The sequence below is a fragment of the Pyrgilauda ruficollis genome, unplaced genomic scaffold, assembly GCF_017590135.1.
Source record: "Pyrgilauda ruficollis isolate IOZ18807 unplaced genomic scaffold, ASM1759013v1 scaffold21, whole genome shotgun sequence".
NCBI classification, from domain to species: domain Eukaryota; kingdom Metazoa; phylum Chordata; class Aves; order Passeriformes; family Passeridae; genus Pyrgilauda; species Pyrgilauda ruficollis.
The window spans coordinates 69,217-90,433 of record NW_024520318.1 but is presented as its reverse complement, the minus strand read 5'-3'; the positions used below and the strand labels follow the sequence as shown (position 1 = coordinate 90,433).

Sequence of the window (21,217 nt, the reverse complement as noted above, 5' to 3'; positions counted from 1 at the left end):
AGACCATATGACTATTTGTTGTTTTGAAAGGGCCTGGTTCAAAGCCTGGTACATCAAGAGGGGTTATTAGTGCACTGAGTGCAGCCATGATTTCTAAATGAATGAATTTTAGTTACAGACCATGATGGCAACCATGGAAGGAGGTAGGCAGAGCCTACCCTCCTCCTTCCATCTTAGAAGTTCATAACTGCAAAAAGCAAGTCTTTCTGTGGTAAAAAAGGCACCTGGGCCTGATTGATATATTAGACACACAGGTCTGAACTCAGCTGTGCTAATTGGTACATGTTAATAGCTGCACTGGGTTTCTTTACACTCAGAGGCAATTTTTTTTCTTTTAGTCAAGTATGATGTGACTTTAGGGAATAAATGAGGGAACTTTGTGAGCACCTAGTGCTAGCTTATTAATATTCTTCCAAGTATCCTGACCTTGCTACAATGAAAGGCTAACATTCTTGACAATAATGATTAGATGAAAAAGAATAATCTGTTTTAAATTAGCAGCTAAAAGGTATTATTACTTTCTCAGAGAATTATTTTTTCATTCTCAGTGAAAAATCAGGGATTCATAATGAAGTGGACACCTGGCTCATTTGCAGTTGCAATGGCAGCATTTGGCTGTATTTAGCACTCTTGTTTTGTTTTTTGTTTTAGTTTTTTCCTCTGAACACTAAGAGGAAAGAGAAATATGTACTTTGGACTTGCAGTAATGCGTGTATGCCTATTACATCAGAACTAGTGCAACTCAGGTGCATCGTCTTCAAATACTAAATACTGTTAGAAATGCAAACCATACAATAAGTGTCAGCTTTGGGTAAATTATTTAGAAAAAAATAGAATATATCAGTCATTTAGTTCTGTTTCAAGACAATATTGAGGTTTTGCCTTCACATTCCTTTGTCAGATGGTTTTGAATAGCTGATTTCTTCCTGTAGGATTTCAAGAATGCATCTAAAATTTTAATTGCTTAGTTTCTTTTAAGTTGCAAGAAGTATAAAGTAATAAATAATATGTAAGAATGGGGCTAGTCTTCTGGGAGATGGTTCAAAGTGGCATGGATTATCAGGGGTGCATGATACAAAGGCATGATGATAAAACGAGGACTGTGTCATTGCACACTTGTTTTTCTCTAGATTTAAACATGTAACATATCATTTACCTTAAATTGTAATCCTGAATTTTTATGGATGTTGTTTGTGGACAGAAGGAAAAGAAAGAAAACTTAAAAGTCAACCTACCAAACATCTCAGAGAATCTTGCTAATGTCTTGCCTACAAACTCTGAATCTGTCTTTATAATTTTTTCATTTTATCATTTTTTGTATGATTGTGTCTGGTGAATTTACATTTCCACTCTATCACAGACATCTCTTAATTTTGGGCCTTAAATTAAATAAAGAGACATGTAATGTAGTTCTTGTTTGGCTTCCTGATCCTGCAACCCTTTTTACCCATAATCCAGAATCTGGCATCTCCATTATCATAGCCAGCTTCAGCTGCAACTTGGTGGTTCTTCTTTTGAAGGTGCAGTTTATTGACTTGAAATTGTTAAGAATACTAAAGGCTAACAGCGTGCTGTATTTCCAAATTTAACAGCCAGTTTCACACAAGGCTTTTGGATGTAAGGCAAAGTTAACCTTGATCTAATCAGTTTAAGTCCTGATTCAATCCTAAGTATTTTGTCTTTAAAAAGTGGTGCTGTGAGCTGTGTCTGGTAGCAGAACCAAGATTCCTGCAAAGAATTTTAATTAACTGGCTCGAAATCTAGGCATAACCAATGCTCCTGACGGGGTTTGAGGCGATGTGGCTGTCCAGCTGCAGAACACAGACCTCGCTCAACAACAGGGCCCTCGGGCTGGGACAAGGCTTGGCCGTGCTGGAGCGTGGAGAAACCCTTCTTTGCGCAAGAGTTCCTGGACATGGAATGCAGATCCTGCCTGCTGAAATCCCCATGTAAAACACCCCAGGCACAGGAGAAAGCAAGCTGCGGATATGAGTTCATAAACTCCTGGCAGAGAGGAATTAGTGCTGAATCTGCAGTAGGAGTTCAAGCATTATTTGTTCCCCAGAGCCAGTGCATTTTGCCAGAGTATCAGGGTTCTTGTCTGGGACAGTAATGCCATTCATTTAAAAGACTGCTGGTGGAAATCACAGTAGATATTCGGTTTTGTAGTAAAATACTGCGGAGCCACATCCACACCTTTGCATTTTAGGGTATATTAATATTTGTGTAGGTGAAGGTGACTCTTGCTAAACTACAATTTCCTGATTGTTCCCATTATGGATAGAGGGGTTTTCCACACAGAGCGGCAAAGGACAAATGAAGCTGCACCAGCTCTTTAAATGGTGTTTAACTGCAGAGGTTTACAGGCAGCCAGAGCAGCAGCATGGGCAACAGACACACATCATTCACATGCGGGAATTGTGAAACCGTGGGGGTTCAATTCAGCCTCACTGTGTGATCTCATGAATTATATATATATTATATATATGATATGCATATCTTATGAATATATGTGTGACCTTTTGTCAGAATATTCCATTTGGGGGTTTATTATTTTCTTTCAAGGATAATTTTGGAAATAAAATATTTTTTATCTTTTCAATGCAATTTTGGGGATTTCAAAAACACTCAGAGTATTTTAGCATCCTCAATATGAGAAATGAGGTATTATGGTTTAAAACAACTAAGGAATATTAATGACATGAAACTGCAGACTCATAATTTAAGAAATTAAATAGGGTCTTTTTATTTAGGTCCTGAGAGAAGTTCCTGCTTTTCAGACATCTTCTGAAGATAATACAGACTTCAGAAGCTGAGGTACTTTTGATTTCCTTAAGAAACAGATAAGAGGAGTGTGTTTGAGCATACAGATAATCTGAAAGTTTGGGGGAGGTGCGATTAAAAGCAGGAGTGGAAAATATTGCCTGTCAGAAGTTTTTGTTATATTTTTACATAAGAAAAATATTAAGTTCTTTTGCAAATCAAGGAAGAGTAATTTAGAATATTCAGGGATGTAAGGCAAAGTTAAGCATACATTTTTACCCTCAAATAAATGTGGAGATTTCAAGGGTATTGCTTGTGCTGTTTTTTCTCTTCCTCAATCAAATGGAAATCTGAACAAAAATATATCCAAAACCTACACACTCATGAACAATTTATTTATGAAGGAATGACTTTGAATTAAAGTATTTTAACAGGAGGTAAAAGTTTTCTCATTTTTGCCTCACTTAATTTACAGATGGGGTATATGCAACCCCAATAAGCTGATATTTACACTGCACTACTTATCTTCATCTGTGGCAAAGGAAAAAAAGTCCCTACAGAAATAATTTTGAACATGGGACATCAACCTGTGAAACTCCAGAATTTCATCATAGATTTGGACAGATTTCAAAACCTCAGCTTTGGCTTTGTCATTTAGAGAGAAGTAGAATCCTTCATTTAATCCAGATATGTAGAAATATGAAGAAATCAAATATTCTGATGGTGACTGATAAGAATAGTGATTAAAATTTGTGAATTATCTTATACTGTAGTCCTAGTGAACAAGACTTAGATTTTTATGTCATTAAAGGAAAACTGTTATATTTTGGTTACATTCTGAATCTTAGCCTTCTATCCAAAATATTAATATTTTTTTCTGCCCAGTATTAGAATAGCTGCAAAGGATTTAGAATGAGTGTAATCGTATCAGTGCTCAGACTACAGATGACATTTTTTAAGAATTCCCAAGTGACTGAAAACACATATTTTTTAATAGGAGTTTGCAGGTGGCTTTGTATGCCTAAAGCTTCAGTCATAACCACCTTGTGATGGATGTACACTCAAAAAAAGTGCCATTGCAAACTTTACTTAGGTGGTTTTTAATTGTTCCATGTTTAAGATCCAATTTTGTTCTTATTTTTCAGTGAGACCAATTCAAAACATTTACAGAACTTGAATAAAGCAAGAGAAGCCTTTGGCACTGGGTAGTGCATTTAGATAATGGTAACAGTTAAGATTATCTGGATATTATGTTTTAATCATTGGAGAATGGGGCTTATCCTGTCCAGCAGCAGACTAGGAGGAAGATAACACAGCGGGGTCATTTTGTGGAATTTCTGAGCCTATCTCTGCAATACTAAAACTGCTTGGAAAGGGGATGCAAACCTCCCTACCTCCATGCATGAATAGCTGGTCCTTTCCCTCTCTAGCAATATGTGCCACACTGTGCCAAAGGTGCAGCTCTAAGGGAACCGTGGTGGGCAGCAGAGCTACCCCAAGCATGTCTGGTGGGCACACTGGTGCCAGTGACCTCAGTCCTGCCTTTGCTGCTTGTGCTACACCAGGCTGGTGGTGTAGGCACAGCTTGGGCTCCCTGTGTCAATGCAGAACAGATACATAGAATTTTCACTTAGAATTTTTCATTGTGTTCTTGTGCCACATACCATAGGATTATTTTCTCAGTAGTAAACAAGCTGTAGAGAGAGTGATGAAGATAGTGAAGAATGTAATGAAGCTTAAGTCTGTAAATCCATTTAAATCTGCTTTCACTTCAGTGACAAAGTTTGCACTCCAAGGCAATCTGAATGCTATTTTGTGTGATTGTAGGTTGGCAGAAATAGAAAAAAATTCTTTGCTTTTCTGAACTGATGAAGTTACCAGAATCTTTTGTTTGCTCTTGACACACAGACATTGTGCAATTGCTTTTATTGTTTCCACAAAAGCAAACAGGAGCAGGGAGGGGGAGGTAAGGATGTGGGGAGTAGGAGAGATAGGAACATATAAAAGGAAATTGCATGTGCCTGTTGTGTGTTTTTATTTCATGTTTTCCACAAGGTCCATGAATGCAAAATGAAGCTATTCCTCCTAATCTGCCTGCTGGTTTCTTGCTGTTGTCACGCTGGGGCAGTGAACCGGGAGTACTATATTGGCATCACAGAGACTGCCTGGAACTATGCACCTGGCAATGTCAGTGCCATCTCTGGACAGCTTTTTGCAGAAGAAGAGTAAGTAAAGCAATGTCACTGGTTGAGTTTTATTTGACGACTTCATCTGGTTTAGACACCAGGGCTGAAAACCTGGTGAAGGCAGTGAAATTAATGTTGGTGTCAGTGGATTTTCTGTCAAACATATAAGGGAATTCTGATTTTTTTTCCCGGCTTGCTTGAGAATTGCATTCCAATGTTCTGCTAATTCAAAGTATTTGAATATGCAGGAGAGTGTGAATTTGTTGTAATGAAATATTTATTAAGGAGAGACTAGAATAAGAGCCTGAATGTCTAATGGTGTTTAATTTTGAATGTCTCAGGTGCTAGTGCTGAAGAAATGATTTTTGTTTTTAAATGCAGAATTGACAAATTTAAAAACAAATTATAAATTTAAAACTTTCCTACTGAGCACAGGTTTTCTTTTTAGTTATTCATTGTCAGCAGGGATGGTTTTCACTGGTGCAGAAGCACAGCTGGGTACTTCCACCCACAGTGGAGGAGTTGGGTTGCTTGTTACAAGGCAAAGAGGGTCCTGAGCAGAGTGAGAGCAGTAAGTAGGCTGAAGATATGTAGGGTGAGGAGGGGGGAAGCATTCTGGAGGTCTGAATAATCAATAAAGAAAATTTGGATATAAAAGGCATCAGAAAAATATTTGAGAGAAGAAAATTGTTCCTTTCTTCTCTTTTTTTCAGTGCCTTTAAAATTACATAGGACTATATCAAAGCAAAAACAATGATGAGAGAAATGGGAAATTAGGAAATCAGAAATCTCAAAAATGCAGTTCTCATTTAGTCTGTGGATGAGGGATTACAAGATTTCCTGTGGTTTGTTTTCTTTAGTAAGAGCCTCAGCCATAACCTGCCACTCAATCAGGTGTGAGATTAAGCAGTTAGCTTTTCATTTTTTCCACTCACACACTTTGTGAGGTGTAAGACACCGCCAGGGATTCAGCAGGCTAGTTATTCTGATCGGGGGTGGAAACAGGGCATCCTGTCCGAGGATTGCAGAGCTGTGTTACAATACAACAAACCACTGCACTTTCACTGCTTTCCCCTGGTCTGTGGTGACGTGCGGCATGCTACATTAATTTCAGTTTTCAGTGGTTGTATGCCTGCAATGGAGCCAGTCCCTTGCATTGTACTTTTCAGTTTCAGCTTCTCTGATTCCCCTTCTCCTCCTGGATGCTTTTTGAGGGTGTGCTTGCATAGAGATTGATGCTGATAGGAGCAGGGAAAAACACAGTGCAGAAGGAATAATCTACAACGAAATGGTAGCCGTTTAAATGGTCCAGGAAGAGCCATACCATACATGTTTGATTTAGGCTGCAGCTCAAGAGCCTCATGCACTCAGAATTACAGTAACTGAGCCTTTCCTCTCCAAGTGGAGCTCTGGACTTGCATTTGAATTACACTTCAGACCTGCACTTGCCAAGGCACCTTCTTCTACAGTTCCTTCCCCATGTGCTCAAACAATACTCCACCTTGTAGAAAATGCTTTGCATTTTTGGACAGTATTAATTTATTTCACCACAAGGCTTGCATGTAGTTGCGCACAGCAGTGCAGAGACCTGGTCTTTATTTGAGACTATTAATTAAAAACCACGTGGCAGATGCATTTGTGTATTTTCTTTACAGGCAGGCTGAAGTCTTTCTCAAAAGAGGACCACACAGGATAGGAAACACTTACAAGAAGGCTATCTACATTCAGTATACCAATCATTTATATGACGTGATAGTTGAGAAACCTTCCTGGCTGGGTTTTTTAGGTCCTATAATTAAGGGAGAAGTTGGAGATTCCATTACTATTCACTTGAAAAACTTTGCTTCCAGAAACTACACACTGCATCCACATGGTGTAAGATACACAAAAGAAAATGAAGGTAAGCTTGATTCCATTCTGGACCAGAATTTATCAAAAGTTAATAGTCCCTCTGAATGTAAGTGGTATTCTTCCATCAGAGAGAAGACTGGTCAAGTAAAAAGAGATTTAAACTGGGACACAATCAATTTAAAATAGGAGCTAAGTTGGATAATTTTTCGAGAGTAGAATACAAAGCCAAAAGTGGAATTTTTGAAGGAGGAAATTTTAGATCAACATTTTACCTGAAAAAAGAATATTTGTGTTTCAACTGAAATAAGGGTATAAAGGTATAAGAGATTCAGGTATGAAGGATATATAAAAATGTGATGCTGTGAGGAAGACATTGTTAACAGTAATAATGTACTGCTCCAAATTCTTAACACTAAATTTATGTATATGGTATATAAGATACACAAGAATTTCTTAAAATGGGTGAACAGATATTGCTTAGTAATTTGTTTTCATTACTATTAGTATGTGCCTTGATAGAGACACACTCTGTCATTATGTAGCAGTATGTACACTTTTCAGAATTTTTTTCTGTTGCTATCATTCCAGTAACACCTATATTCCTTCAGGGCATATGCAATTTTTTAGAACAGTTTCCAAGATTAATATTTAACAAATGTTTTACAAAATTTGAATTGTTATCTTTTTGCAAGAAGCACATAGTCCCCTCTGAATAAATTAAGGACTAACTTTAATGGGCCATTAATCGAAGTACTCCTATGGAATTCAAAAGCAAATGTAAAGATTTCCAAAGAGAAAGAAAACATCTACTCATCTGATTTAAAAGTTGTGGATTTTTAACCTGTATTCAGATGTTCAGTCCATTTTGCTGCAGCATGTAGTCAACTTTCAGCATGGCAGGTGCTATCCTAACACCCTCTTGTGAATGTGTTGTGCTAATGTTGACTGTGTGGAATTCTTCAGGAGCTTTTTATCCTGACACTACCAAAGATTTGCAAAAGCAAGATGATGCTGTGGAGCCTGGAGGCCAGTACACTTACACATGGGATGTGACAGAAGATCAAGGTCCAGCTAAAGCAGATGCAGACTGCATAACCAGGGCTTACCACTCCCACATAGATGCTCCAAGAGATGTTGCCTCAGGGCTTGTTGGGCCTTTAATAATTTGCAGGAAAGGTAAACCATAAATAAATGAGTAAATAAATACATATGCAAGGTGATTGATAATTATCATTGATAAATATCAGTGAAATTACTTCCTGGAAGAGGAGAAGATTACAATTGATTTTGAAATAACTGCTTTTGGTCTTCTCAATCAGCTGCCTTCAATAGTGTAGGAAGTAGTTTGATTTTGTGTATGAGAATGAATATAATTTGCAGAATACTTTGTTCACAAATCTGTATGAGTGAGATATGCTATGCTAGCAATGTGCAAGGAATCATAAATACTTATATAGGAAAGAGATTAATATGTACTATTTATTTTCAGTAATTTTATAGAATCTATCAAAGGGGATTTTTTTGTTTCTTAAGTATGTCTGTAAGTTTATGTATACAGTCACACTCAAGAAAAGTGTCAAAATATTAAGTAAAAAGGGTCCAACCCTACTGAGACGAGTCAAAACTGACAAAAAAAAATTAATATCAAAGTTACCAAAGATTTTGAATATACCACTTTATTTTTCAGATACAATGAATAGGGACACTGATCAACACTTTGATGCTGAATTTATCCTTATGTTTTCTGTGGTGGATGAAAATCTCAGTTGGTATCTCGAGGACAATATCAGAACATATTGTTTTGAGCCTTCCAAAGTGGACAAAGATGATGAGGACTTCCAGGAAAGCAATAAAATGCACTGTGAGAGAACACTATATCAATGTTGTTTGTCACTGATCTTGTGAAGTAATATTTTTCTGTCTTGTCTCTTTTAAAGATGAATTGTAGAATTTTTTTTTTTAAATCAAGGATTTTTCTTAGAGGATTAAGACAGATTCTTTTAAATAAAAATTAAAAAATTAAAAAATGATGGCAAGTATTGTACAATCAAATCTTTGGAGTTGTGATATAAAATTCTTAGGGCCACGAAGCTCTTTGCCAGTGTAATTTTCCCAGGCATTCTAAACGCAGTTGTGTTACTTTGTTCTGCTTCTCAGTCCTGAGCTCTGTACTATAATTTCATAGTTTAGAAAAACAGTTCTTACTGTTAGTGTAAACAAATAAGATACCTCTGGCTCCGGCATGTATTCCAGAATCATATCTATGTAGAGGAAGCATGTGTCTGATACCGGCAGTGATTTTCAAAAGTGTGGATCTTTCTTTTGAAACTCTTTCTATTTTGAAGAATAGATAAATTGGTTGTATGATACCTGCATTTGAAGGAAACATCCTAAGGTCTGTGAAGTTAACTGTAAAAATAACATTTCTTTTAGCAATCAATGGGTACATGTATGGATACCTCCCAAACCTCACAATGTGTGTGGAAGATAAGATAAAATGGCATCTTTTTGGCATGGGTAATGAAGCTGATATCCATTCAGCCTACTTTCATGGGCAGACTTTAATAGAAAGACATCATCGAGTTGACACCATCAGCCTCTTCCCAGCCACATTCATTGATGCTGTCATGGTACCAAGGAGCCCTGGGGAATGGCTGCTCAGCTGCCAAGTGAATGACCACATTGAAGGTACAGCACAAATTTCAGTGATCAGAATTTTTTTAGCTTGAGTTAAGAGTTTACTTTTGCAGGGCTCTTGACCTGGTGATATGCCAGGCAGTATTCTCCTCTAGGTAAAAAACCTCTCAGAGTAATTGAAGTGCCTACAAGTGCATTAGATGTGTTTGAACCTGTAGCCATGAGAATCAAGGGATTCTTTTCTCCAATGGACATCAGCAGCAGCTGGCAGCAATTAGCCCAGCTGCATTTTTGCAAGCCTTGCCTTTGGGCAAAAAAACCAGCATGTCATTTGCCTCCTCCTGGAGATAACTAACCACAATTTTCTGTTTGACAACAAAAAAGATGGGCCTCATTCCATCTTTGACAAAGGGCACAGAACAGGCAGGCTAACTTGGCTGTTGAGAAATACATGTTCTGGAAAGTGCATTCATGAATAAGCAGAGGTGTTCATTTATCTTTCCTGTATTATCCTGTATTTTCAGTTGTAATAGCCATATTAAATACTTAGAAGCTAATTCCAGGCTTTTGAATGTGAGAGAAGTCATTTGTCACAGAAGTGGGAAAGAACACGGAACTGAAAATCATTCTCCATGATTTGAAAACTCCAAAATAAAAAGAAGTGTGTAACCTACAGATTCAATTACACAGAGGTTCCAAGCTTTATCAGATCAAGCAATATCCTGATATGGCTGAGGCATTCTGGCCAAGACAAACCCTACAAATTGGCCTGATTTATAGCAGTAAAAGGGCTCTCTTCACTATATTGTGTCTCCAGCAAGCAGATTTACCAACTGCTTCCCTTAGGATGCAGACTTGGGAGTTCCACAAGTAAGTTGTTGATTATATTTAGATAGAGAATAGTCAGTCTGGTAACATCCTTCCTTGGCTGATGGTTCACAGACAGCACTGTGTCCACTCTACCCTAATCTCCTCTACCATGCCAGCTGCAGCTTCATGAGCAGAATGCCCTTTACCACACCTGTCTGCCTGCTGTGGATACCACGGCTGTGTTTCTATATCCTAGCTCAGCTGGCACACCTCCTTTTATAGCATTTATCTTCCACTTTGTGATTTGCATATCCATCAGTGGTGTGGGAATTGTCCAGACAACAGAAGAGCTGTTGGACGCAGGGAAAGAGATAACAAAATGCAGTTCCCTCTCCCTAGGTTTCTCTACCTCTTTTTTCCCAGGTGGTATGCAGGCCCTTTTTAAAGTAGAAGATTGTAAGAAATCCACACCAGGTCACAGTGAGAGTACAAAGATAAGACAGTACTTCCTTGCTGCTGAAGAGATCATCTGGAATTATGGCCCATCTGCAGTGAACCATTTTACAGGACAAGAATTAATTGTTGACAGGTAAATGCCTCTAATTAAAGAAGTTTTATTTTCCAAGAAGAATTGATTTAAGCATGCTAATTAAGGTAAGCCATATGGTAGAGCTGATTTTTAAGCATAATTGCTCATTGTCCTCATCTGTGCTTAAATATTAGTGCTAGAATAAATATCAGACCAAATTAGGTAATTTGTTTTCCTTGTAATCTTTCCTTAAATTTTGCTGCTATGTTAGTCATTTCACTGGGATTAAGATTAATTGTTATGTCATGTATAGGCTGTGACTCCTGATTATTCAAGATGGTTGATTATTCTGAGTTAGGGAACAAATCAGGAGATCATGACCATTGCCTTAGATGATGAAATTCATGCTAACTGTATCTCATCTAGGAAACAGATTGCATGAGATAGCTTTGCTCTTCACACTGTGTTTACATATTTAAGACCTGGATACGCTGAATACATTGATTCCTCAAGTTTTTCATCTGCTTGCTCTTCCACAAGCAATGAGGCACAGTTCAATGTTTGAATAGTGCTTGGAAAACTCTGAAAGGTCCTTTCTTAAAGAGTAGAAGTGTTGGCTGAATCCTCTCACTTTGTATATAGATGTTACATATTCTTGGTATTCGTATCTGCTCCTGTTGAATTTTTGTGTCTTCTAATTAGAAGAAGAGTAAATTCAAGTTTATGAAATGTTGACTAGAAATCATCGTTAATGAGTCTCTAAGCATGCTGGCTTTGTAAGGGCAGCTCAGCACAGTGGATTTTTCTTAATGAGAAGATAGTGAAGGTTAATGGATTCCTGCACATCTTCTACATCACTGCATATAAGTGTGTGACCATACCACTGGAAAGAAACCCAAAAGACAAACTCAGCAAGCCATAGCTCTGAAAACAGGGTTGAGGTCTGACTGCTTTTTTACAACTGAGCATTTTGATTTGAAATGTTTGTATCTATTGGAATTTCTTTTACACAGTGAATCTCACATCTTTTTTGAACAAAGTGAGACAAGGATTGGTGGCTCCTACAAAAAAGCAATTTACAAAGAATACACAGATGAGTCTTTCACTGAATATAAAAAAAGGCTTGCAGAGGAAGCACACCTTGGACTCCTAGGTAAGAGAGTCAAAATTTTTTCATGTCAAAGATTTATGAGAGTAAATAGTCACTTCCACTGGTTAGTGAGCAGTGCCCCGCCCTCCAAGGAGAAGCCCTTAGCTCTCCCTGCCTCCAGCAGTCCCTAGTGCCTGTGGTTTCCCCCAGCGTGTTATGAAGCTCTTGAATGCAACACTGTCATGGTATCCAGCTTCCCTGTAGGAGCATGCCATGGTCTCCAAAGGTCAGGCTCTTAATTACAAGGCCAGGCTAGGCAGATCTAGTTCTATTGATAACCTTGCTTCTCCTGGCATGGGTTGGTGCTAATGTCTGTAAATCCCTTTCCAAAGGGAGGAAACTATCCTGAAAGTCACTGGGCCTCCATGTGAACAGGGATTGGTTGCTGCTGGGCTGTTGTGCGATTCAGGCCATGTGCCAGGGACCTGGTCTGTGGCCACAGGGGCCCAGGGGCATTCCTCACGCAAGGGAAAACGCAGCCAGCCACTGAATGCCATAAATTCGTGGTAACCATTTAATAGAAATATCCCATAATTAGACCGTGTACGCTTTTCCAGGACCTGTGATCAGGGCTGAAGTGGGTGAGCGCATCAGGGTGACCTTCCGGAACAACGCCAGCCGCCCGTTCAGCATCCAGCCGCACGGCGTGAGCTACCGCAGGAGCGGGGCCGGGGCGCGCTTCGGCACCGCGCCCGCGGGTGAGCCGCAGCACCGAGCACCCACCTCCCACCTGCCCGCGTGTTACAGGCGAGGAAAGAAAGAATGTGCGCTTGGCATAATTCTCAATGCTGATTTCTGTAATAGGTGCCGAATCTCCAGCCTCTCACGTGAATCCCGGCACCACATTTACATATGAATGGGATGTGCCAGAAGATGTGGGTCCCACAGAGCAAGACCCAGACTGTTTAACCTGGCTTTATTACTCAGCTGTGGATGCAGTCAGAGACACCAGTTCTGGCCTTGTGGGTCCTCTCCTAGTGTGCAGGAAAGGAGCTCTGCTTTCTTCTGGGAAACAGGTCAGTCAAAGAAGAAAAATGGAAACGTGCATTGTCACAGCTGAATCTGCTTTCTCTTCCCAGACTGCACCACCTCCTCTCCACATTACAGTTTCACCGATGTCCTAAGGGGAATAAACAACATGAAAAAAGTGGGTTTCCAGTATCTGGCTCCAGACAGACAGATACTGCTATGTGAAAACACCATTGTCATGAGCAGCTGCTGGCATTCAAGTATCAGCTATGATGAGAATCTCTAGGAAAATGTAGAGATTTTAAAGATCAAATACAAACTTGCTTCCAGAGGTGGTCCCTGCTGATAGAATGAACATTAGTAGATACTTAGTTACCAGATACAGCAATTACAGATCTTGGAGATTATAAGAATGAAGTATCAATGTATGCATTTACTCTATTTTGTGACTTGTATTGATAAATTATTACAACATAGGATTTTTTTCCCCTGACATTTTCTGCTCATTCATTTTTATTTTCCCTTCTGTTTATTCTCAACAGAAAAATGTGAACATGGAGTTTTTTCTACTTGCCACAGTATTTGATGAGAATCTGAGCTGGTATTTGGATGATAATATTTTGATGTTTACACTAAGTCCTGATAAAATTGACAAAGATGATGAAGACTTCCAAGAATCTAACAAAATGCACTGTAAGAAAGCTATTAGTTAGTGAAATATTAATTTCTGCAGTAAGGTTTTTACTTTAATTGTTTCATGTTTGGGGCAGGAAAGCTGTATAGTGCAGAGACATTTCATTACTTTCCAGTGGAAAAAAACCCCAAATATTTCAGTGCAATTCAGTTTCAACCAAATGTGGTAGTTCAAAGTATAATGTCTAATATAAATGTTTAATGTGTTGCATGGCAGTTGAGGATTTAGCGTGGTTATGTACAACTTTGAGCAGAGAGAAGGAGGAGTTAGGTCTTCAGCCTGTATGCAACCACTATGAGTGCAACCAGTCAGCAAGACGAAACTGACCTCTGCTTTGCAGATGGTGTAGCTGAAAGGAAGTTTTTCAGAGAGTTACAGGGAAGTTGAGGTTGGATGGGACCTCTGGAGGTCACCTGTTCCAACACCCTGCTCAAGTAGGGCCACCCAGAGCCACTTGCTCAAGACCATGTCCTGATGCCTTTTGAATACCTTCAAGGATGGAGACTCCACCATCTCTTTGGGCGGCCTCTGCCAGTGCTTGGTCAGCCTCACAGTGCTTCCTGACATTTGGAGGGAGCCTCCTGTGTGTCACTTGGTGTCTGTTAGTGTCAGTAGGGCTTCTGTCCCTATGACTGGGTACCACTGGGAAGAGCCTGGCTCCATCCTCTTGGCACTTTCTCTGAAGGTGTTTGTACAGGTGGGTGAGATCCCCCAAGCTGCCCCTTCTTCAGGCTGAAGGGTTATCACAGCTCCCTCAGCCTTTCCCTGCAGGAAGAAATGCTTTCTTGTCCCTTCATCATCCTCATGGCCCTTTGTTGCCCTCTCTCCAGTGTGTTCATGTCTTCCATACTGGGGAGCCCAGAACTCAGCACAGCCCTGCAGGTGTGGCCTCAGCAGCGCTGAGCAGAGGGCAGGGGTCCCCTCCCTCCATCTGCCAGCTGGACTTTGCCTCAGAATGGCTCTTTGCTTCTTTAATAGGGCAGAACTGAGTTTCACACTGTTTGTGTTTTAGTACTGCACAAATGTTTTCCAAGTTTCATATGAAAAAGACGTTTTTACCCTCAGGCCCTAACTCTGCCAGTAAGTACTAATTTTTAAGCATATTTGTTTTATGCATTTTGAAAAAATTTCCCCTCAGGACCATTCCTGTTTACAGACTCTTGGTACTGAGCATTCAGTGGTACCTGAGAAGCCCACGATTTGAAAGTTTTGCAAAGGACTATCTAGAAAGGGTTAGTAACTCAAACTAAAAAAACCCTCCTGATTGCCTTCACTGTACAGCTGGAGGGTGTTGCTAGATACAAAACAGGATCTTTTATGCATCCTGTATACGTGACAAGTAGAAAGCAGGGAAATTTCCAGTTGGCCAAGGTAGCAATATGTGCTGTGGATATTGAAAAGGGAAACAGCTGGAAATTATTTTTAAACACTGGGGTTTAAAAGTTGTTTTGCTTGAATTGATTCCTTAGTTTTCTTGATGTGATAAAGTATTTCATCATTGATATTTGTCAGTCTAAGACATGACATTACATCTGAAGTGTTTATTAATTAATCTCTATTGCAGAATTAAGTAATATACTAACCAAAGTGGCTTTTGCTTTCTCAAATCTACAGCCATTAATGGTTATATGTATGGAAACCAGCCTGGTCTTGAGATGTGTAAAGGAAGCGTTGTTTCCTGGCATTTGATGGGCTTGGGTTCAGAAGTTGATGTCCATGGGATATACTTCTCAGAAAACACATTTGTAACTAAAGGAACAAGAAGGGATACAGCAAATCTATTTCCACATACAGTTCTTACAGCTATTATGAAGCCTGATTCTGAAGGTAAATATCTTATTTAAAAATCCTGTTACTAATGCAGAAACTGTTACCTATGAATGCTTTGTGCAGAGACAAGCTTTAAGTAGTTGGTATATTGATCCTGGTGCTAAAACTGTGTACAGGTGTGTTTGAAGGGCAGCAAACTGTAAGAACATATGTTCTTAATGCTAAATTCTTGATTTTCCTAGCTCCTCTGTATGCTGAATTTTATTACTACAGGTAGCCATACTGCTCAAAGATTTTGGACCTTATATGAGCAATAACCTGTGTCACAGTCTCCTCAAGTCTTTGTTTCTTATATGACCCCTAGGAGTATTTGAAGTGTCCTGCCTGACAGCAGACCACTACACTGGGGGCATGAAACAGAACTACAAAGTGAAAAAATGCCACTCGTGGAATGTAGATTTGTCTATGTATTTGCATGAAAAGATTTACTACATTGCTGCAGTGGAAGTTGAATGGGACTATTCTCCTAACAGGACATGGGAATTCGAACGACATCAATACCATAAGGAAAGGTACTTTGGAATACACACAGGGGAAAAAAATGCAAAAAAAGCAAAGGAACAACTCCTGTTGCTTCTCTCTGAACCTTTTCCTCTTCCAGACATTTCTAGACACACTTTCTTTTCACAAATATATTTTGGGCTTACTTGAATTTCTCCTTCCCCAGCAGTGCTGCCGTCAGCCTCACAGTGCTTCCTGACATTTGGAGGGAGCCTCCTGTGTGTCACTTGGTGTCTGTTAGTGTCAGTAGGGCTTCTGTCCCTATGACTGGGTACCACTGGGAAGAGCCTGGCTCCATCCTCTTGGCACTTTCTCTGAAGGTGTTTGTACAGGTGGGTGAGATCCCCCAAGCTGCCCCTTCTTCAGGCTGAAGGGTTATCACAGCTCCCTCAGCCTTTCCCTGCAGGAAGAAATGCTTTCTTGTCCCTTCATCATCCTCATGGCCCTTTGTTGCCCTCTCTCCAGTGTGTTCATGTCTTCCATACTGGGGAGCCCAGAACTCAGCACAGCCCTGCAGGTGTGGCCTCAGCAGCGCTGAGCAGAGTTCTCCTTCCCCAGCAGTGCTGCCATGTAACTGAGCCAGACAGCACAATGGTTGAGAAATCACACAGATCTTCTGTGGGACAGGTGTAGATTTTAATGGATCCTGGATAATGCATGTGCATTTGTTATTTACTGATGTTGGTAGTCTTTGATGCGGAAAGCTTAAAATATTCATTGTCATCTTATCTATGATGACTATGTCCTGATAAACAAGGTCTTTGTCTCATGTTTATTTGTAGTCTAAGTAAGGTCCTTTTTGACCCCTCTCAATTTTGTGAGCTTACACAAGATATGTTCGTGATTGAATTCACTTACTATGAAGCTCGTTGTCTTGGTGTTTTATTTCCAGTATTTGAATCTCAATGAGAGAGAACTGATTGGATAAACTAATTCATGCCAATTAGCAGCAAAGGCTAAACAAGAATGATTAATTTCTGTGTTCCACCTGAATAACTTGAGTAGCAGATTATAACTCTATTTTGATATTAACTTAATTGTATTTTCTTTTTTCCTCAGTTGATAGTACATTTCCTTGCCCTGTGTACCAGTGGACTCTGATGTAATTCTAAGCACAAGTAATATGGACTATGCTGTTACCAGACTTTTCCCCCCCCATATTGTGTCCTGCCCCCATGATCTCAACAGAGAATCCCTCCCATTTAATGTCAGCAAGGCACTTCAGCTTTACAAGTTTTAGGCTTCATTTCAGATGTACACTGAAGTTGCAAAGGCTGTTTGTGCAAGTTGCTGTGTGTCTTCGTGCAATCTGCTGCATTTGCCAGGCCAAACAGTCAGCATTTTTTCCAAGTACGATAGACTTGATCTATTTATAGTAGGGTTCTAAACCTTCTAAAGGGGAACCTCCCACCTTAACAAGAATGTTTTCATGTTGAAGATACTAGCAGTTTATGAGATTACTCTTTCAGTTTATGAGATTACTTCTTCTTTTGAGCCAGATTCTTGCTTGATAGTTAATTGCAATACCTGCAAAAGGTGTTCTAAAATACATGAAGGAATGCATTTCTTTCTTCTTTTGGCAGCCCTGGCAATCCATTTTTAAATAAAGATGACAAATTCATTGGCTCAAAGTACAAAAAGGTAGTATATCGCGAGTACACCGATCAGACATTCAGTACTCCCAAAAACAGAGCAAAGGAGCAGCAGCACCTGGAAATTCAAGGTAAAGACATCATGTTCAGTTTTGAAAATGAAAAAAATGCAGTCATGCAAATCAAAAGATACTATTTGAATAATATTGAGTACAGTTCTACCCACAAAAAATTCCCTCAATCTAAATGGAAAACCTACTTGGAACTGCTACTTTTACTGTAGTGCTTTCCCTGCAAGATAACATTGCTTGCTCTACAAGGAAAAAAAAAAACCTTTTGGTTTGCTGCTTGGTCAGAGATTCTAAGTCAGCATAAAACTGGGCAGCAACATCCAAACTGACTTCAGTAGGTGCTCAGAACTTGAGACTTAGAGGCCTAACTTTAACATCTCAAGTTGGCATGTCATAGTGAACATTATCCAGTTTGCATCTGACTTATAAGGTAATGCTGTGAATTTGAACACAACAAGCTGGCTCTATGAGTGTTCTGATGTTTTGTAAAACCAAGTTAATCTTTCTTTTCAATCCAACAGGACCACTGCTTGTGTCAAATATTGGAGATAAAATTATAATAGTTTTTAAGAACTTAGCATCAAGACCTTATTCTATCCATGCCCATGGAGTGAAAACAGACAGTTCTGTTGTTGCTGTAACTAACCCAGGTATTAAACCACCCTTTTTTATTTCCAGCAGGTAACATCAAGATGTCTGGAAAGATTTAGCAGGCTTCCAGACAGCAGGAAAAACATAATTTTTGTTTGTCTTGCCTCAAATTCTTAAATTTTTGATGCTGATTATGACAAATATTTCTACAGTTCAAATGCCCCTCCTAATTATTGCTGTGTATCCTAGTCCTTGACTGATCAGTAATTTTTTGACACAATGTGGCTGCACCTTTCATGAAAGCAAACAGATTTACCTCCATTGGGAAAGCATAGCTTGTGCTATTACTTCTCAATTTCCTCTGTGATCTCTACAAAATATACAATCAACTGTTAAGTATGGTGAACTGGACAGTGCAGACACGCTCACACACACAAAACCATTGTCAAGAAGAATCAGGGATCTGCAGAAGGGGCCATCAGCTAGCCAGAGCAGTAAATGGGAAGGGGAACTCCCAAGACAAATACCAGCTGTAAATGGAAATAACATGTGCTTCACGATGACCATCTGTAGGTCAGCACACTGAAAACTTCAAAAATTAATTGATACTTATTTAATTCAGGTGATACCAAAACATATGTCTGGAAAATCCCAGAGAGATCTAGTCCTGGGAGAGGAGATTCACATTGTATTGCATGGGCATACCATTCAACAGTGGACATTGTTAAGGTACATTATTGATATCAGTTTTGTTTGTGTCTCCAACATAGATATAGTCAAAGGAGATAAGTTTGAAACTTTCTGCTTTCTCTGCCAAGTTATTTCCCTTATTACCATACCTTTGAATTTATATGTTTCTTGAAGGCAAGTTGCAAGAACATCAGGGCAAAAATTCAGTGCTAGACATTAATGGTTTTGCTTTTGGTATAGATCTTCTCACATTCCCTAATGTGAGAAGCTAACACTTTATAGCTTGTTCAATATCTAATCAGCCACTTGTGGGAAAACTAAAATGCAACTGTGAAATACAACTCTGTCATTTTTTACCAAGCATGAATTAGCTTAACATAGTATTTTTATGGAAATGAATATATTCTTGCCACTGTCTCAACAAATACAAATAGTGTCAAGAAGTATATTTTGAATGGAAATCAAGCTCAAAATTATAAAAATAGTTTGAAAAAAGAGCAGTAAATTAATATGGAAGAAATGCTTATAACAAGAGATGAAAATGACATAGTCTTCATTGAACTTGATTCCTGGGTAGCATATAACAGCAGAGAATTAACTTTGTTTGACACTGGCTGTCCTTCTTCCCAGATACTGACAGCTGTGAAGATAGTAAAAGGATTCCTTTATGTCATTAAAAGTACTTCTGTTTAATTACATCTTACAATTCTGTGGGTTTTCATTTGTCATTTCAGGACACTTACAGCGGATTAATAGGCACACTTATTGTGTGTCATAGACATTACCTGCCATCATTTCATACTAAAAAGAAAGTTCAGTTTGCTCTTCTCTTTATGGTTTTTGATGAAAATGAGTCATGGTACTTGGATGAAAACATTAAAACGTATTCTACCAACCCACACCTTGTTGACAAAGAGGACGAGGGATTCCTTGAAAGTAATAAAATGCATGGTATGTTTCCCAATTTAGTTCATATAGCTCTGTGAATTTTACAAAAATATGTATTTGAAAGTAGCACATATAAATTCAACTTTCTCAGCCCTTTGAATTCCAGGACAGAAGGCCTGAAAAACTTTACTCAAACTGTTTGAAAACACTGCTCATGCCAGTGAATGACATTTTTTTCACAAGTTAAAAAGCCCTTAACAACAACAAAACCCCCATGGTATATTCTCATGTTGAAGTTTTAGTACAGAAAGAATAAAAATGAAATTTGAAGTTCTGATTTGATGTCAGTAAGCAACTGCTCTGGATATTTTGGAAGGGCTATGTGCATCCTGAAAGCATGTCTTTGTAAAGCCTATTCTTTTACAAAGATTGACATGAATTTCAGATCTTTAAAAAAAGATCTGCAATTCCCACAGCTCTTTTAAAATTGCAATATTAGCAATAATGTACAGCAAAGAAATTTTGTCTTTATTTCTAGTTTAATGTGGAATATAAACACAACCATTCATCACGTACCATCCAAAACCATTACTTTTGTTTGGCATTGGCTTTCAAATCTTTCAATCGCTATTATATTAGAGATAACAATACAAAATACACAAAATCTTATTTGCTTTCTCTGTCTTACTTTCCTTCTTTTTAGCCATTAATGGAAAGGTGTTTGGAAATTTGCATGGCCTGACTATGCACGTTGGAGATAATGTCAGCTGGTATCTGATGGGAATGGGCAATGAGATAGACATTCACACAGTACACTTCCATGGCCACAGCTTTGACTACAAGGTATCAGGTCTTTTTCACTTACTTCTTGCTGTGTTAAGAATGAGGTAAGTAAAGTATCAAGGACTGTTATCTATGGTGAAAAGTCATCTTGCAATATTAAGCAGGGCTTGTACTTCGACCATAAGGGTTTTATGCCTCAAACCTGTATTTGATCAACATACAAGAGCCAGAGAGTATCTGCCAGTAGCATTCACTCACTAGTAACCTCAGAAGTTACTTCAACAAGATAGCTGTGAATTTTTCGTGGCTGTGGTAAGACAAAAGCTATAGTTTTCCTTCATTTCCACTTAGTTGCTAGTTTATTAAACTTTGGAGCATGAAGTGGATGTACAAAGTTATGCTTCAGTAGAAATGATACACAGAAAATGTGTTTAACACAGTTTAACTGTTGCTTTTTTTTGTCTCGAAGCAAACAGGGATTTACCGGGCAGATGTCTTTGACCTGTTCCCTGGGACATCCCAAACTGTGGAAATGACCCCACAGAACCCTGGAACCTGGCTGTTACACTGTCACGTTACTGACCACATCCACGCAGGCATGGAAGCGACCTACACTGTGCTCCCAAAGGAAGGTAAGAGCCACCTAGCTTAGTAATGTCTGTTATGTTTTAGGACGCACAAT

At 38.9% G+C, this 21,217-nt stretch overlaps 1 protein-coding gene across 1 annotated transcript; it reads left to right on the top strand.

Annotated features, from left to right (window-relative positions):
* Positions 1–119: 119 nt before the first annotated feature.
* LOC121353703 (ceruloplasmin) lies at positions 120–21,214 on the top strand. Its single transcript, XM_041467776.1, is given in 20 exon segments — positions 120–2,817; positions 4,819–4,988; positions 6,605–6,849; positions 7,764–7,976; positions 8,488–8,661; positions 9,234–9,488; positions 10,671–10,836; positions 11,790–11,929; positions 12,484–12,624; positions 12,731–12,942; positions 13,438–13,588; positions 15,204–15,416; positions 15,724–15,931; positions 17,504–17,643; positions 18,105–18,233; positions 18,797–18,903; positions 19,599–19,815; positions 20,456–20,595; positions 21,005–21,173; positions 21,176–21,214. Coding segments are annotated over 19 exon segments (3,207 nt in total). The 5' UTR covers positions 120–2,817; positions 4,819–4,833; the 3' UTR covers positions 21,208–21,214.
* The last annotated feature ends 3 nt before the right edge of the window (positions 21,215–21,217 follow it).